This window comes from Pleurodeles waltl, chromosome 8 (assembly GCF_031143425.1).
Source record: "Pleurodeles waltl isolate 20211129_DDA chromosome 8, aPleWal1.hap1.20221129, whole genome shotgun sequence".
In the NCBI taxonomy this organism is placed as follows: domain Eukaryota; kingdom Metazoa; phylum Chordata; class Amphibia; order Caudata; family Salamandridae; genus Pleurodeles; species Pleurodeles waltl.
The window spans coordinates 1,420,938,264-1,420,956,121 of record NC_090447.1 but is presented as its reverse complement, the minus strand read 5'-3'; the positions used below and the strand labels follow the sequence as shown (position 1 = coordinate 1,420,956,121).

Here is a 17,858-nt window from a genome sequence, read left to right as displayed (position 1 = left end):
TAATAAGTACACAATATTCTAAAAAAAATAAAAATACAAAGATTAATTAATGAAATAGACTTTAGATCCAAAACAACTGTTCTGAATAAAAAAAGAAAAGCTTGATGGAAAAGAAAGGCTGGACAGCTGATGCGTAAGCATTAATTAAGAGACTGTGCCTTAGTTAACATAAAACAATTACATTATACCTGCAGTTTTTTAAATGTTTCTATATACTGTAGTGTCAAGACCAGCTACTTGAAAACATATGTAAAAGAAATTTGATTTACATATTTTAAAATGTAAATGACTTACAGTTGTTGAATTCATACACCATGTGTTTCAAAATACTATCATGTCCCTAAAAAAAATAAACAATTTTAAAGAAGAACAATGGCATAAATTTACAAACTTCTTAAGAAGTTAAAACATTTAATCTAAAAATTAAAGTGCAAGGGGATATGGTACATACATTTTGTTTAAATAGTTTTCAACTTTCCAAACAGCTGATTTCATCTCAATTGTATTGTCTTTCTCACAGATGTCACTCTTGAAGCCTGGCCAGATAAGGGAGTGACTTCCAACTAGTAATACTTTGATCGTTCATAACTATTTTATGCGGTATATGACTATCAATAATACCATTTCACTGTGGGAAGCTGTGCAGTCTTCCTGTTTATTTGCAAGAAGAACAGATAACGCTCTTTCTGGTAGATACTCTATGTAACTGCACATTCCTCACCTAGTGAACATCCCCAGATACCAGGCTGAACTAGAAAACTCAAAGCAGTGCTTCTCAACGCTAGCAGGTGGCATTGTGTCAATGTATTCCCATTCAGGAAGTTGCAAGGAATCCACATATAAGCCCCACCCAAGATTGATTTAAAACAAAAAATATTTTATACTGAATTCACGACAAGAAAAAAAGACAGTCTCCACTGCCACCAGTATTGTCAAAATATCAGTACTCAACATCAGAATGTATTCCGTTACCCACATCACAAGCCCACTTGTCCCCCCTTCCCCACCTACCTTCCAAGCTCACACTTCTTCCCTGTTCTGTCGCTGGTCATGGAATTCTGCTCCTTACCCAGTATCTTTGCCAGGGGCCCAATCCCCCCCTCTCCATTTTCTCAGACATCCCCTTCCTTCACACACCTATTTCTCTACCAACATACACCAATCCATGTCCTTTGTCCAGGTCTGAATATCTGGTGCTTCACATGCCCACAGCTCCTGGATAAGTTCCTCTTTGCCACAGAAAGTCCCACCATAATCCCCAGGTGTTTCATGGCCTGTTTCTAGAGCAGAGCCACTGTGAGGGTGTGTTTTGGGAGCTGGACTCGCAGTCCATTTCTGTAGAGAACTACTGGGTACCACTTACTTCCCATCACATGCCTGTCTACCTGCAATGCTGGGTCTGTTAAAGGTACGAACGCCTAATCATTCACCATTACTAGCTGTGCCGCCCAATAATATTTTCAAATATCTAGTAATCCAACCGCCCCCCATCATACACTCCTCTCACCAGTTTTGCACTAGCTATGATTGATGACATCACATCTACGCCCTCTGGCACAGAGTTGACTGATCTAATGGAAAACCAGTGTGTGGCATACTAAATTAGGATATTTTTAAATGGAAGTGACCATACCACAGAATGAGGAGGAGGGTGATGAATCCGCAATTAGATCAAGTATTCGCCAGAAAGAGTGTGACCAAATGTAAGTAACTTGTTCTTCTTTGGTATGATCACTGTAAAAGCTGAGCACTCTCTTGGGGCCCAAGAGATTAAATCTCTCTTTTCCCTTCGAGGGATGAAACGAAGCAAAGCAGGTAGGAAGCCTATTGGCCTATCTGAATCAAAAGACATCCATACCTTTGGCAAGAATGACGCTTGTTTCCTGAGCACCAGTTTGTCTGGAAATTGTGGCACAAGCAGGCTGGACCTAGAGGGCCTGAAGCTCATTTACTCGGTGTGCGGATTTTCTTGTCATCAGGAACACTGGTTTTAAGGTGACCAGGTGCAATGGAAAGCCGAGCAGTGGTTCAAAAGGGGTACACGTCAGAAAGGTGAGGACAACCTTTAATTCCCAATGTATCATTACAAAGGGTTCTGGTGAAAAGGTAGGCTGTAAACTTTTCAGACAACACATTCCAACTGGTGATTTGAACAAGGATGTTGGTCCGGCAAACATAAATTGACCAAAAGGGCCGACAGATAACCTTTAACTGTCCCCAGGGGAAGACCTTTTTGGGCTAAACTCAAAGCAAACAATAACACATCTGACAATTTTGACTGCAACTACTAACTGTCAGAAACCTGTCCCAGCACCCTGCACATCAGATTTCATGCAAAGTTGTCTGGCTGACATCATCAACCTCAAGAGGAAGACCAAAAGAACTTCCACTGCTCGATCTCCATGCGGGGAGGTTTTGATTGCATAGGCTCAGGAGCAAGAGTTCTGCACTGCTGTGTGTGACACAAATTCCTCTCACAGTGGAAGCCTGATCGGAGGACAGATGTTCAGGTACAGATATTCTGGCTACCACACTCTCCTGGCCCAATTTGGTGCCACTAGTATGACTATGGCCTGGTCATTCCTGATGATCTTTACAACTCGGGGTAAGGGAGGTTGTAGTGAGAAGTTTTTCTGGAATCACATGCTCCAGTCTATGCAAAATGAGTTTTTGAGAGACAGCCTTCTTAGAAACTCCAGTGCATAAAAGTGCTGACATTGCTTGATCCTGGCAGTGGTGAAGAGATCAAACCAGGGCTTCTCCTTTGGGTGCAACTCCCATTACATTAAGTGCTGCCAGCAGAGTTTGTCTGCACTGGTGTTTAAATATCCCAGTAGGTTTTGTACCACCAGATAAATCTCCTGATCCATCTACCAGTTCCAGAGGCAGAGGAGAGCCTCTTGGCAGAGGACCCAGGATCGGCCACATGGTGGAGGTATTGTCTGTGAGAACCTGCAATAGCCATCCTATGATGGAGGACAGTGAGGATTTCAACACCAAGTGAAACACTTGCAACTCCAGCTAACTGATTTGAATGCAGGTCTCCACAGGAGACAAGAATCCAGTTCCAATGCATCCGTCATCACTGGCAGCTCTGTGTGTGGTAGGGAGAGAGGTCCCTCCTCCAGGCTTCTCAAACACCTGGATGGAAACAGGGAGGTTCCCTTGGTGCTGAGACCACTGAGATTTGAAGTTTCAATGCAAAGCTTGCATGCCCTACCTATGGTTGGCGAGCAGGACCCAAGAGGCTAGGAGGCCTAAAAGCCTCCTCACTGAGACCCATGATAGAGATTTAAACATTGGGACCATAGCTTGAATGTCCTGGGCAAGTTGGTCCAGAGGAGAGGCCAGAAACTGCACAGTATCATGGATGGCTCGGATGAAGGGGAGCACTGGAGAAGGACTCAGGTGTGACTTCAATAGGTTAATTGAGAACCTCAAAGATATAAAGTGGTTATCCGTCATCTGGAGGTAGGCAACGGCAGATTGTGGCCAGCCCTGCTTCAGTTGTTGAGGTAGGAGGACGACTGGTACCCCAGCCTTTTCAGGTAGGAAGAGACCATCACCTTTGTTCACACCAGAGAGGCAGTGGTGAGGCCTAAAGGGAACATCGCAAACTGAAAATACTACTGGTCCACTGTAAACCACAGATAGGTACTGTGGGCCTGCAGGAAGGGAATACGGAAATACGCCTCCTGCAGGTCCATTGCAACCATCCAGTATCCAAGGTCTGGGGCAGATAGGATATTGGTTAGCGGGAGCATCTTGAATTTGTCCTGTCACAGGAAGGGGCTGAGAGATCTACAGTAGGACTAAAGCCTCCGTCCTTCGCTTACAACAACAACAAGTAACAATTACTCATTCACTGTTACTCAAACACATCCTATACTGCTGTTTAATCATGTCTAATGTACTCAAACAATAAAGGTAATTTCCGTGGGTATATCTGAAGACATTTTTACTTTCTTGGATCCCTGCTTCATATTCAATAACAATTTATCTAAAGAACTCCCAATCTTGGTTGAGTTCGCCATGGTGGATCTGTCCTACCATGGTGTGGCTAGGCACCGATGATAAAGCATGCCATGATATGTAGTAGGTGAGGAGTCTATTCCAAAATCTTTGGATTTTTCACGGGACCGACCTCACAATCTAGACTTAGTTGTCTATATGTGAACAGTGTATAATTGAGGGAGAACACAAGTAGGATTCCCCTTCCTCTCGCTCTCTCATAGTGTGTTACATCCCATATCCAAGACAGAATCGCTGATGGTGCCAGCTGGGTCTGCAACCTCTGATTCGTTGCTCTGGCTCCCCTGTAAAGGGCCCTCTTGATTCTCTTTCTACTGCTCTCCATAATTTAGCTTTCAACCTTCATGTCAATCTTAAATTTCTTCTTCATGCAACGATTTCAAGTAGTAACTTTTTATCTCCAAAAATTCAGAAAATTTTTAAGTTCCTTGGCAGACATCATCACACTCTGGTCATTGATGCTTTCAGCTTGTCCTGTACTGATTACCAGAACATATTACTGCTATCAGTTCCCCAATAACCACTGAAACAGTTTCACTTGATTCAAACTGTAGTGCAGGTTTGAATTTCAATGTACCTAAATACCAACACATTACTTTTATTTTTATTTTTAACAATTACAAATGCTTCTAACACCAAGCTGTTTTTCAACAATTTCCTGAATGACAAAGCCTCCCATAGGTTGAGATCTAACAATCTATTTCTTTTGAAGGTCCCTAGAGCTAAAACTGCCACATTTGGTGACAGTACTTTCTCAGTGGCTCCCGCAGGAATCTGGAATTTATTTCCTCTTATCAATTCGTTCAATCATTTTCTATGCAGTACAAAAGCCTACAGAAAACCTCTCTCTTCCCCCAATTAACCTGGTACCAACCTAGGCAAAGTACAAGTTATTGTAGTGCCAAGAAACTTTAGTGCACGTGAGCTGTACATATAACCTTAAAAATAGCAACAGATTACTGTGCAGAAGTGGGAAACCCAAGCAATCTACAATTTAAGCAAATAAATAACATGCCTAAAGGCTTTAAAACAGTTTACTTATACTTTCAAAGCACTAGTATGAAAGTGTAAAGACAAGGGGATACTCAGACTTGGGATGAAGGGATATTGCTTGAGAGTCTATGGAAGACAACAACGCTGGAGAACGTAGTTATATAGAGGTTTTGCTAATGAGGAAAGTAGTGTAGTACTGTGCACAACACACAGTGTCTCAGCTAGATCTGTGCTACAGAAAGACCAGTACATATATCCAGACCAACCCCAGGCAGACTCTCCTCCTAACTACTGCTGCTTCAAGATACTCTAAGTTATCCAATTTCTGAAGGGCCACCTGGGGAACCAACAGGCCTGCATGGCTAGTGCCTCCCCAAATAAACATTCTTGCCTATAACCTGGGTCAGCCACAAGGTGTCAATATAAGCCCAAGAAAATGCTCATCATTAAAGCACGGAGTTGTATTCTTCATGTAAAACATACAAGTCACTAAAGACAGTAAATGTTTTGAGCCATGTTGAATTTAGCAGACTTAAAAAATGCCAAGAGCCGAACACTGGGTTTCAAGTTGTGACATTTTAATCAGAAGAAAATAGAAAGTGACATGTTAATCAGTAGAAAATAGAACAAAAGATAAAGCAATCAGCAAATGTTACTTACAAATGAACATGTGAACTGCATATACTCTACGTAGGCCTTCTTGATACCTGGTTTAATTGTTGTTTCTTCCATGGCTGTTAACCTTAAAACACACAAATTAATGCACATTAGTAGTGGATGTAAGAGGGTCGCAAGCCAGGTTTTTTCCCATTAATTGTCCTAAAATTGTCCGATTTGAAGTGCTATGCTTGACAAATACTGGGGTTAAAATGTTCTATTAAAAAGTTCAAGTACAGACCATTTTGAAAACCTACACATGTAGATCTAGTTTTTCAAAACAATTACCCTCAGGCAACTTCTTCCATGTACCTTTGTAAATGGCGCAAAAAACTGCGTCTGCTTGGAGAGGTCTCCTCTCCAAAGGTGATCTCCTAAGGATCCCCACGGACCTTTTTCCTGCCAGAACTGCAACCTCAGGTTCAGCCACAACAAACAACCGGAACACCCCAAACCTGAAACCACTGACGCCGGCCACAACCTCATCAACTGCCTCCTTCTAAATATACACTCCCTCCATAAGCACACCACAGAACTTTGGGATCGACTTCACCTGTCCGGACATCACATTCCTAACTGAGACCTGGATCAACCCTAGCTCCGGACCAGACATCGCCATCACAATCCCAGACGGATACAACATCCTAAGGAAGGACCAGCCCTCCCATCGGGCAGAGGCGTGGCCATCATACACAAGTCCTCACTCTGCATCATGGTCAACACGGAGGAAAACTGCACCACAATGGAACACCTACACTTCCTGATCCACACCACTCACAACTCCTTCCTCTGCGGCACCCTGGTCTACAAACCTGGTCTACAGAGAGGCCATAGAATGAACATCGTGTCATACGCCGATGACACACAACTCATCATATCCCTCACTGGAGACCAGGACAAAGCCAAGAGGAACTTTCACACCGAAATGAAAGCTGTCGCCACCTGGATGAGGGAGAGCTGTTTCAAGCTCAACTCAGACAAGACCTAGCTCATCATCTTCAGACTGGGATGACTCCTGGTGGCCCACATCGCTCAGTGTCCCACCTACTCCGACTGACCATGCCCGCAACCTGGGAAGCATCCTCGACTCCTCCTTAACAATGACCCGACAGGTAAATGCAGTCACCTCATCCTGCTGGCACACCCTCTGTCAACTCTGCAAAATCTTCAAGTGGATCTCGGACGACTGGCACAAGATATTCACCCATGCCCTAATCACAAGCAAGTTCTACTACAGCAACGCACTCTACGCCGGCACCACGACAAAGAACATCATGGAATTACAACTCATCCAAAACGCTGCCGCCAGACTCGTCCTGAACCTCCCCAGCCAGGAACACATCTCCCAACACCTGAGACTCCTCCAGTGGCTCCCAGTGGAGAAGCGAATCAACTTCAAGCTACTCACCCACACCTATAAGGCCATTCACAACATCGGACCAGCCTACCTGAATCATCGCATCTCTTTCCATAACCACGCCAGACCCCTCCGATCTGCCCAGCAGGCATTAGTCACCATTCCATGCATCCGGAAAACCAACGCCAGAGGAAGATCTTACATCTACCTCGCAACCAAGAGCTGGAAAAACCTACACACGAACCTTAGACAAAGTGCATCACTCACCATCTTCAGAACCTCCAGACATGGCTCTTTGAATGAGGCCCAGACCCTCCACCAGCGCCTTCAGACCCTCACGGGTGAGTAGCTGCGCTTTATAAAAACTTATTGATTGACTTGATTGATTGGAGAGGAGAATCAGGTTCCATCACCAGGTGAAAATGCTCATTTACAATGGAGGAAATTAATCTACATTGAATGACACAGACATCCGACAACCTCCAAAAGCAATAAATACCTCTGAATTTCACCATCAAAAAATGTGTAGGTTCATACATTATCCATACACTAACCACAGGGGGACGAGAGGTATCACTCTGCCCTTTTCCTCCCTTACTACATACAACACACTCACTCTAAGCAGGTACAGAGGTAATATAACAACTTGGAATTTCCCTTCTCAATTTTGATGTGGTACCATATAGGTTTTTAAAATAAATTGCCCCCACTCATTAATTAGTGGCATGCTTCATTGTAGGGCACGCTGCATAGGGCAAACACGCCAAGTTTGGTGCAGATGTACTTCCTACTTCATCATCAACACATAGCTTTATTCGGTTACTTCCAACCATAAAAGCAAAACAACCAACAATTGAATGAAAAAGGAAATAGAAATTAGGTTAAAAAGGATAAGAATAAGATAAAAACATATATTTCAGCCTTAAAACACATAAAATTATTTTCCTTAGAAAAAGCACCTAACCCCCTAATACCTAACATTTAAATTAAACATGGGGTTTTATTTCAGTCTAGGTGTGTAGTTAAAATTTAGCAACTAAAACACTTTTTTTTTTTTTTTGATAAAACATTTGGTCCTCATCATCATTATTTCCCCAAAAATTTAGTACGTATATGCCAAGCAGCTACAATATTCTTGCTAACCGCACAAGATAGAGGGAGAGAAGTTTCCCTCATCATGATCCTTAAGGCAACAATACAATGTCTTACCCCCATATTACTGCACACAGGTCGTAACCACTTCCGTCGCGCAATCAAATAAGCAGGGCATATAAACATAAAATGTACAATAGATTCTGAAATTTGATTGCAACTCGGACAAGTATCAGGACTTGGGGTCGCACTCCGCGTACTGCCATAAGATTTAAGAGGCAGACAACCATATCTGAACTGAATATATAGACTCTTACTTAATGGATCAAGAATTGTATCCATAAATGGTTCCAGATATGGATACCATTTAAAATCAAAGAATTGTGACGTCAATCTACCTTGTGTTGAGCACAGCAGGTAGTTTTCCCTGACATGTATCCAGTAAACAGTTTTCAGATGATTCTTCTGATCCTTCCTTATACTTTTTGGATGACTCCAAAACTCACTAAGACCCAATCTATGAAACCATTTTGAGATGTGGTTAAACCAGGAAATGGTAAGTACATTTGGTCTATCTAGAATGTCTTGAATAGACTCCTTGTATGTGGATAGCTCAGGGGTGGTCCATACACGGACCCAGAAAAGCAATGGTCGTAGGGCAATTACATCTGAGATGCGTGGAAGGCCAAGGTCCCAGAACATTGGCAGCAGTGGGGTACTGCGAGGACAGGCCAAGGTTGACCTTACAAAGTTGTTTTCCCCCACTGCTAGCTTGCCAGTGTTCGAGGACCCCCAAATTTCTGCCCCATAGAACGCAGCGCTCTGTGCCTTTGCTCGGTAAATTTTAATAGTTGGAGTAATCACTCTCTCAGAGGTAGACTTGTGGAAGCGTAAAATGGCCCCAGATCTCTGTGCCAGAAGAGCTAAGCTTTTATCGATTTGGGGCCCCCAATGCAGGTTGTTGCTAATTCTCACCCCCAAATAATCTATGGAGCTTACCATACCTAGGGGGGTTCCATTATAGAAAATTGAGTATCTCTTAGTGGGGCCACAGCCCAGGGTCATAAGTTTAGTTTTGCTATGGTTGAGTTCAAGTCCATAGTCAACACAAAACGAACTAAACTTATCCACAAGTACCTGGAGACCCATAGGAGTTCTGGAGATCAGGAGGGAATCATCAGCAAATAGCAAAATTGGAATTTTGTGGTTATTCAAGGATGGAGCATCATTTTGGCAGTTGGTAACGACTTGCACCACCTCATTGATAAACAATGTAAATAGCGTTGGGGCAAGAACACAGCCCTGACGCACTCCTCTCCTAATATCTATTTTGTCGGTGAGTTCCCCCTGATAACCCCATCTGACTTGTGCAAATGTTTTTTCATGTAATCTTTGAATTAAATGCACTAAGTTTCCTGGGATACCGATTTTGTTCAATACTCCCCATAGTTTCTCTCTTGGGACAAGATCGAATGCAGATCTCAGATCTACAAAGGCAACATAAAGTTTTTGCTTGGATAGGGTAACATACTTCCAAAAGACTTGGTCCATGGTATTAGTTTTAGGCCGAAAACCGGCCTGTAAGGGGGATAAAATTTGGTTGTCTTGGATCCAATCAGTAAGCCTATCTAAGACTTGCTTAGCAAACGTCTTCTGAAGGATATCAATAAGGCTGATTGGTCGATAGTTTACAGGTGAACCTACGTCACCCTTTTTATAAATCGGTATTATTTCTGCGCCACGCCAAGAATCTGGAATAGGGCTACCAGCTGCTATGGCATTAGACAATAAATTGATGTACCATGCCCATATCTTTGGTTCTGATTTAAACAGGTCCCCTGGGATCTTATCTGGACCAGGGGCTTTAGCTGGCCTCAAAGAATTGATTGCAGCTGTTGTTTCGGCTAAGGTAAAAACAATGCTCTCAGTTGAAGTCATGTTAACAGCCCAACACTCATCGTATCCAGGATCCTCCGGAGCTTGCGGTGCAGGCAGAGCGTATATTCCAGAAAAATAGGACACCCATCTTTCGGGCTGTATGTACATACCAATGCCATCATTGCCCCTTTTCGAACTAGAGGTCAACAGCCGCCAAAAGGAACTATCATCTTTGTATTTGACTGCTGCAAGCAGCTTCTGCCATCTCATTATCCCAGTCTTTTTTTGCTTGTTTCAGGGCATTAGCATACCTACGTCGGGCCTCTTTAATAGCCACTTGGGTAGAGTTTTTTACAGCCTCGTTTAAATTAGATCTTGCTCGCACACAATCTTGATTATACCGATCCCTACGGGGGGTATCGCAGGTCTCGGTTTGGAAGGGATTTCCCTATAGAAGATACCCTGTAGGGAATCCACCAATTTAATGAGGATAGCCATAATGGGAATGTCAGAGGCTTCTTGTTCCTCATAATCTACGAAGAGTTTTAAAAATGATGAATATATTTCCCCAATCAAGTACGGATTGGATTCAACCTTTGGCCAACAGACCCGAGAACGTCTATGGTTCAGGTAAGGGAGTGGGACATTAGTGATCGTTGTGTGCTGGACTCTTAAAAATGCATGGTTGGTCAGTACAAGGCACAGAGGATTATGATCGCTATCCAAGCGAGGTAAAATTTCCATGTCCAGTGAACTTGACCATAGCCTAATGTCCACCAGAATATAATCAATAGTACTAAAGGAAAGCCCTCGCTTGAAAGTGATGGCTCGCTCTGAATCAGATTTAGTGCGGCCGTTACATTCTCTCAGGCCATATTTCAGGCAAAGGGAAGACAACTGAGATGCAACACAGGAAACGGGAGAAAACGCCATTTCCTTAGATTGGGGAATACCCCAATGTTCGTCCTCTTCAGTAGTCAGATTGCTGATGGTGTTGTCCAACACAAAGGAACAATTAAAATCGCCTGCTATGATCAGAAGATCTGAAGGGTCCAGAAGCTCTATGTAGTCCGTCAGCTGGGTGAGAACAATTGATTCTGACCCACGGGGAACGGATCTTGCATAGGTATTCAGAACTATCAACCTGAATCCAGGTCGGAATGTGAGTTGCACACTCAGCAGATCATAGGAATTAAACTTTATCATAGAGTGGTCACATTCTAGCTTGTTGTTCAATAAAATCATTAACCCTCCTATCTGTCTTCCAAAGCCACCGGAGGCAGGTTGGGCAGCAGAAAAATAGGTTGTAAAGCCTTGTATGGATAACTGTTCTGCAGTCCAGGTTTCTTGAAAAAGACAGATATCTTGTTTATTAACAAGGCTTACCCATTCCGTGTCATCCAACTTTGACTTGATTCCTGCTACATTCCAAGATATAATATTGATTTTAGGAGGCGTAGTTATTAATTTGGATCTCATTAGAGAGGCGGGAGATGGAGTCCCTATAAGGTGACACTCATCATTTGCTATTTTAGGAAGTACTATACAGGGGGTAATCAGTCAGTCTGATTCAGAAAGTAAGGGGTAAGGGTTCTCAGATTTAGATGTTGCAGAATTATCTGAAGAGGAAATAACCCCGGCTACAATAGTTCCAGATGTACAACATCCTCTACATAGCGGGGCCCCAGGCGGCTGACTACTAAGTCTAAGATTCGATTCCCTACCTATACATAATGTACCTGTCCGTGTATCAAAGGCCAGGAGATCATTAACTAGACTACTATCATTAAAAAGAATCGAAATATAATCAAATTCCGACCCTAACTGATTATATCTGTGTGCCTCACGTATATCAGACCGGATAACAGAGAGACAGTTCCTCTGGGAGCGTATCCAATGAATGACTTTGTTAGTTAGAGAGTCACTCAACTCTCTATTGCCCTGAGGTAGCTTTGGCACCCTAGTCAAATATATGGTGGCATCTTCCCTCCTCCTTCTTAACCTTCCCTTGATGTCACAGGTCTGCGAGAGTGACAAATGATCAGGGTGAGTGGCAGAATGGGAACTAACACAACAACTTGCTGCAGAGGGCGATCCTCCTAGGTTTAACTGAGAGGTTTTTGGGCGAGGAGTACCTTTGTCCCCCCGTCCAGAGATGGATCCACACTTGTTTACACCTAATTTTGGAACTCGCTCATGGGTGGAAGACATGGTCTGACAAGCAGACCTACCATGCGTTGGGGAGCTACCATTTCTTCCCCTAGCGATGTTATGTGTAGAAGAAGATGTCAATTTATCACCTACGGTAGGAGGACTAGGTTTTTTAGTTTCCATCAATAAATCAGAGGAAGGAACAGACTCATATGGCACAATGCAATTACAACAAGACTTTTGATCATAGAGTCCAGCAATTTTGTTCATCAAAGATACCAACAAACACTTAACGTCATCTATTTTCTGAGAAATGATAGTCAATTGAGAAGCTTCGTTGTTGCCCATCTTTCCATCCAGAGAGTCTTTGTCAGTTCCTTCTACAAGTAAGGTTTGTGAATGTCCAGGACTTACAGAATCAGAGGACAAAACCGAAAACCTATTTGAACAAGGAATGATAATAGGAGGTGGGGACGTGCACCTCAAATAAGGTGCACCTTCTACAGATAAACATCCATTAGTTTACACCAAGGATGGTGAAATCTCCAAGAGTGAAGGAATTACACCCTGGGAGTGGGGAGGGGGATGTAAATCAGCCTTGACCTCTATTCTATGCATCTGAGTTTTTTTCTTAAAGAGATCAGGAATCTTTTTGGGAGGAATGGTATCCCGTATGGAAAGACCCACAACAGAAGGACTCCTCAGTATAGCCTCAACCTCTTCAAACAATGAGTCGATTGTTTTAAATTGCTGTAGATTTGTAGTAGGACATCCCTCCACTTTCCCAACAGAACGTTTCTTGGGTTTTTTAACCCGAGACTGGGGTACTGATACATCATCGGCCTTCCTCTTCCCCATATCGTCTATCCAATGGCCCAGCTGAAAAAATTTCAAACACGTCTGAAAGAAAAAGATGGCCCAGCCCTGGTTCCTAGTATCAAGTACAAGTGGTATCAGGAAGAAAAGAAGCCCCTAGAAGCGAGAGGAAATAGTAGCTTGCTCCACTGGCCCCTTTGGTGCTAAGTGGAGCTCGTGGTCAAGTAATACTAGACAAACTATGCAAAGGAAATTCCTGAGGCCTCTATACCAGACCAAATTTCAAAAGAACAGAACTTCGGGGGGGTGGCCCAGCCCAGTCTCCTCCTGGCGATGACGGGCGCAGGACGGGCCCGCCCTTGGCCCGGGCTTCGCCCGCGCGCGTCCTGCGCGGCGGGAGCGCTATCCAAAGTTTAAAGGGCTCCTGCCCTGCCTGCTCCTCCCAGTAAGTGACGCGCTTCCCGCGGGAGCGCTATCCAAAGTTTAAAGGGCTCCTGCCCTGCCTGCTCCTCCCAGTAAGTGACGCGCTTCCCGCGGCGGCGGGAGCGCTATCCAAAGTTTAAAGGGCTCCTGCCCTGCCTGCTCCTCCCAGTAAGTGACGCGCTTCCTACTAATGTGCCATGGGTTTCTAAGTAAGATGCGTCCTTAAATTGGCAATAATTCTTGGTGTGTGCCAGGACACCCAATAGTGGGAAGTACATTTGCGCCAAGCTTGGCTTGTTGATATGTCTCAGAATTCAAGAAACTACACATCTTCTCTCAGGACAATCCGTTCCAGAAGTCCATCAGACTGTGGTGTTGCTCTATTGAAGATGTCCTACTGATTTGGGAAGAGGATAGACAGTCAGTTGAACTGTTTCTAGGATGATTAAACAGTAGAAACCCCTTCCTGTTTTACACTTCACCCCAACACTAAGGAGTCCTTCCCATTTCTGGATTTGGAAACTAAACTAAAAGATGGCAGAATGGTAACTGAGGTATACCACAAGGCTACTGATACAAATAATCTTTTATCATTCGAGAGTTTTCATCCAAGGGCCTTCAGGGAAACATGCTGTATGGACAATTTCTGCACCTCCATAGGAACTGCTCGGAGGTTGAGGACTTTGAAAAAGAAGCAGAAGCACTCAGTGATAAACTAAAAGAGCGAAATTGCCCAAGTAAAGTGATCCAAAGATCACAAAAGCGAGCGCGGAGTACTCACCAGGAGGCCCTCCTGGAAACAAGTATAACGCCTAGCACAGATAGAAGCATTTGTGTAATTATCTTCAGCAGAACCTCTAATGTTATGAAAAGAATCATAAAAAAGAACTGGCATAGTTTAAACTCCAATGGTTTAGTTTTGCAGAACCCAATGTTCGCTCTCAAAAGGAGTGTAAGCATGTGTTAGTACACACAAGACAGATACCACAGAGAATGGAGGCAGAAACAAGACTTGAATCTTCCACCAGTGACAGGCTACAAATTTAGGGATAAACTACCCTTGGAATTTTACTAGTCATATAACATGCAATTCAGAGAATGTAATTTAGGTGGTTAGGTGCATGTGTAATTTACTATATATAGGCATGACTACAAGGAAGGTCAAGGCAAGGATAACTGAACATATGAGCAATGTGAGGTGTGAGAAAACGATTACGAAGCTTACTACACACTTCTTTGAGATAACGCTCACTGAAGAACCTGAAGTGGCTTGTGCCTGACAAACCATACATACCTACCATCATACAGGACATAAACCAATTCCTGTTTAGACGAGAAGAGCAATGGGTATACAGGTTGAGGGGCAATGAGAGGGGATTGAATGACAATATCCTTTGGCACCACCAGACTAGAATTTGAACTATGGTCGGCAGTACTAACAGGTCCTGCACAAACCTAAGGGCATCATCCCCAGTTAATTTACATCACTGGAAAAAGAGGGACATGGGAAGGACAGAGAAGTGGCACCTGTACCCAGGTTTTCTGACATCTACATCAGAAGGATTTAGAGGCGTAGCACTAGTGAGATGGAAACCCATGAGGGAGCCCACCCCACTCCCATACAGATGAGACGGTCAAGCAGCTTGCTCCTTTGACATTTTATTGGGAGTATGTCATGAGTCTCTAAGTTCAAAGGAATACGGAAATTCTGGATCCAGTATTATGATTACACCATATAAGAAGTGAATACTCTTAGCGGCTTGGCATCATAAAAATAACAGTAGATATGAGCATATAGAAGTGTTTGTTCTGTACCCAGTACCGTGGTATTTGCATGTGGCACCTGCCAGCCCACAGATCCCATATATTACACAACCCATACATTTATCTAATTTCATAAGTATGAAGTTATGATGTCTGAGTAGTACTGACACAAAGGTATTTGTTTTGTTCCTAAGAAGCAATGATACATTCTGGAGCACAAGTCTTATTTCACATTAGACACTGACATTATTATGACAGGAAGGAAGGGTCTTGTTTAGGAATACAATAATCCCACTCCACTCCAAGATGACGGATATGCAACAGCTTGATTCCAGAGTGTCGTGGGTGACGCCAGGACGCAGGAGCACGTGGAACCTCTTTAATAATGGACAAGTGCAAAACCACTGGGAATCATCGGTGGGAAGCAAGTGGCAGTAAGAGGCGCTGTCGACTCCCTTGACGTAGTAAGTGGAACGTCTTTGGCGGTGAGTGTGAAAATCAGGCATGACCTACCGGCTATAGTGCCAATAAGTCTGGTAATGGCTGGCAGGTCACGGTCAACTTGGCATAAACAACCTGGAGGCTGGAAGTGGTGTCTGGGCCAACAGTACAGACTGGACAAGTTTGAGCTGGCTGGTCATGGAAACAATGTAATGAGTCACCCTGAGTGTGTGAATGCCCTGGACAACTTAGAGGAGGGCGTTTGCATGACAGAGGCTAGAGTAATAGTGTAGACGTGTGGTATGAAAGTAAATGAGGGAATGTATCCCTAATTAATATAGATATATGATAATACCTCTGTTCCATGAGGAGATTGACACAAGCAGATTATTAATAAAGGTGACTTTCGCACATTTATATGGCAAGGGAAACAACCATGTATATCTAATGCTTTACTTACGCCACCCAAAAATAAAGGTGGGCTAGCATGTCCTAACATCCAAGACTACTACTGGGCTACCCACTTGTGATTCATTTCTGAGTAGGTGGTCAGGGAGAGCGAGAAACACTGGATACACATGGATCGGGCAGTTGCCTGTAAGCCGCTATGGGACATTGTAGTGAATCCTAATTTGTTTTAATGGGATACAGGAGTTAGCTTAGCCTGTGACTTGCAGTCTCGTGCCCCCGTCACCCAGTGACCTTTATCCTACTTAGCTTGCTCTGTTTTAGGGCATTTATTTAATTACATCTTTCAAGATGGCTGCCTTGTTTTGGGTTAGGTCCATGTTTTAGTTTGCGTTATCAGTGTCCCCGCGCTAAGGTGTCAAGATCAAGCGACAAAGACAAACAATCTGTAGGTGTTTACTTTAGGTACTTTCCCTCTTCATGCTTTTGAGGGAATTGTTTATATTAATTACCTTCCCAAGCATGCTATTGTTTGGGAAAAAACCTACGTCAGGGGTCCAAGTAGATCTGTATAAATACTCCTCAATTTAACAGAAAGTCAGAGGGATTCTGACCAGATGCCATTGCTGCTATGAATGCTGCACGTCGCCTTAATGCTGACCCAGTCTTCGTGTTCAGACGGAGTCTGAGCTAGAGACCTCATTCTAAGGTAACAAGGGTTGGGGGCTCTTCTCATGGACATGGCATTGGCAGATTGAGGTTTAACATAACTAGCTCTCTTTTAGGTTAGAGGTTAGGCCTATCATGATAGGGTATTAGGACATATTACATACTTCATGTCATTTCATAATATTGCAAGATGGTGGGGGTCTTTGTATTATTGACTCTTGTCTTTACCATTCTGTTTCTTGCACTGTTCATTATCCTAATCATCGCAGCCCATGCAACTTATCGAAGAATGCAGTTTTGCTAAATAAAACCTATTGAATCTTTACTGCATCTACTTCATTGCCTGTATGTGATTGAGACATGTTGTTAATGTGAGAAAGGGGTTATCAGCGTTTAACCACAACACTCCCTGAGATGTCACACTCTTGAGTCCATGCCTAAAGGCTGCCACAAAGCAAAAACAACAAGTGATGGACGGAATGCTGAACATTGTCAAACACTCACCCCCAGTCACAGATCTGGGTTTAATCCATCGTTCTTTTGCTCACCATGCCACCGCAGTTTGGACCCAGCCATATGCAAATCAGTCTTGACCCTGTTCCTCATGGGAACAGTCCAGCCCGAACTACCAAGCCAGGTCCTCACTGGACTGGAAACAAGCATCCTGGGACCGGTTTCGGGGTTTCACCCCTCATCAGCCAGGCTAGCTTGAATCCAGTGGCATGGGAAGCACGGGACCCACGTCTGGGCATACCCTTCCCACTTAGGGCGACAAAGCAAAAACAACAAGTGATGGACGGAATGCTGAACATTGTCAAACATTCACCCTCAGTCACAGATCTGGGTTTAATCCATCGTTCTTTTGCTCACCATGCCACCGCAGTTTGGACCCAGCCATATGCAAATCAGTCTTGACCCTGTTCCTCATGGGAGCAGTCCAGCCCGAACTGCCAAGCCAGGTCCTCACTGGACCGGAAACAAGCATCCTGGGACCGGTTTCCACCCTGTTTGGGTTTCTGGTGAGGTGCTGTTTGTGAGCCGGAAGGGTTGAGACGACAGTTGCGTTTTGTTGTAGGACTGGCATACTCACCTACAAACATAAGTAATGTCATCCTTAAACCAGCAGTCTTGCCTATAGCAATAGTCCAACTACGACAACCTGGCATGGCTCCCTGAA

General features: G+C 43.7%; 1 protein-coding gene across 4 annotated transcripts in view; it reads right to left on the bottom strand.

Annotated features, from left to right (window-relative positions):
* The window catches only part of LOC138248711 (E3 ubiquitin-protein ligase TTC3-like), a 1,399,506-nt gene that overhangs the window by 1,302,779 nt on the left and 78,869 nt on the right, over positions 1–17,858 (bottom strand). For all 4 annotated transcript variants that reach the window (XM_069202543.1, XM_069202544.1, XM_069202547.1 and 1 more), the window contains exons 2-3: positions 5,686–5,767; positions 295–340 (exon numbers count right to left, since the gene is read on the bottom strand). In XM_069202543.1, the coding sequence (XP_069058644.1) occupies positions 295–340; positions 5,686–5,757 (118 nt within the window). In that variant the 5' untranslated portion in view covers positions 5,758–5,767. The remainder of the gene's footprint in view (positions 1–294; positions 341–5,685; positions 5,768–17,858) is intronic.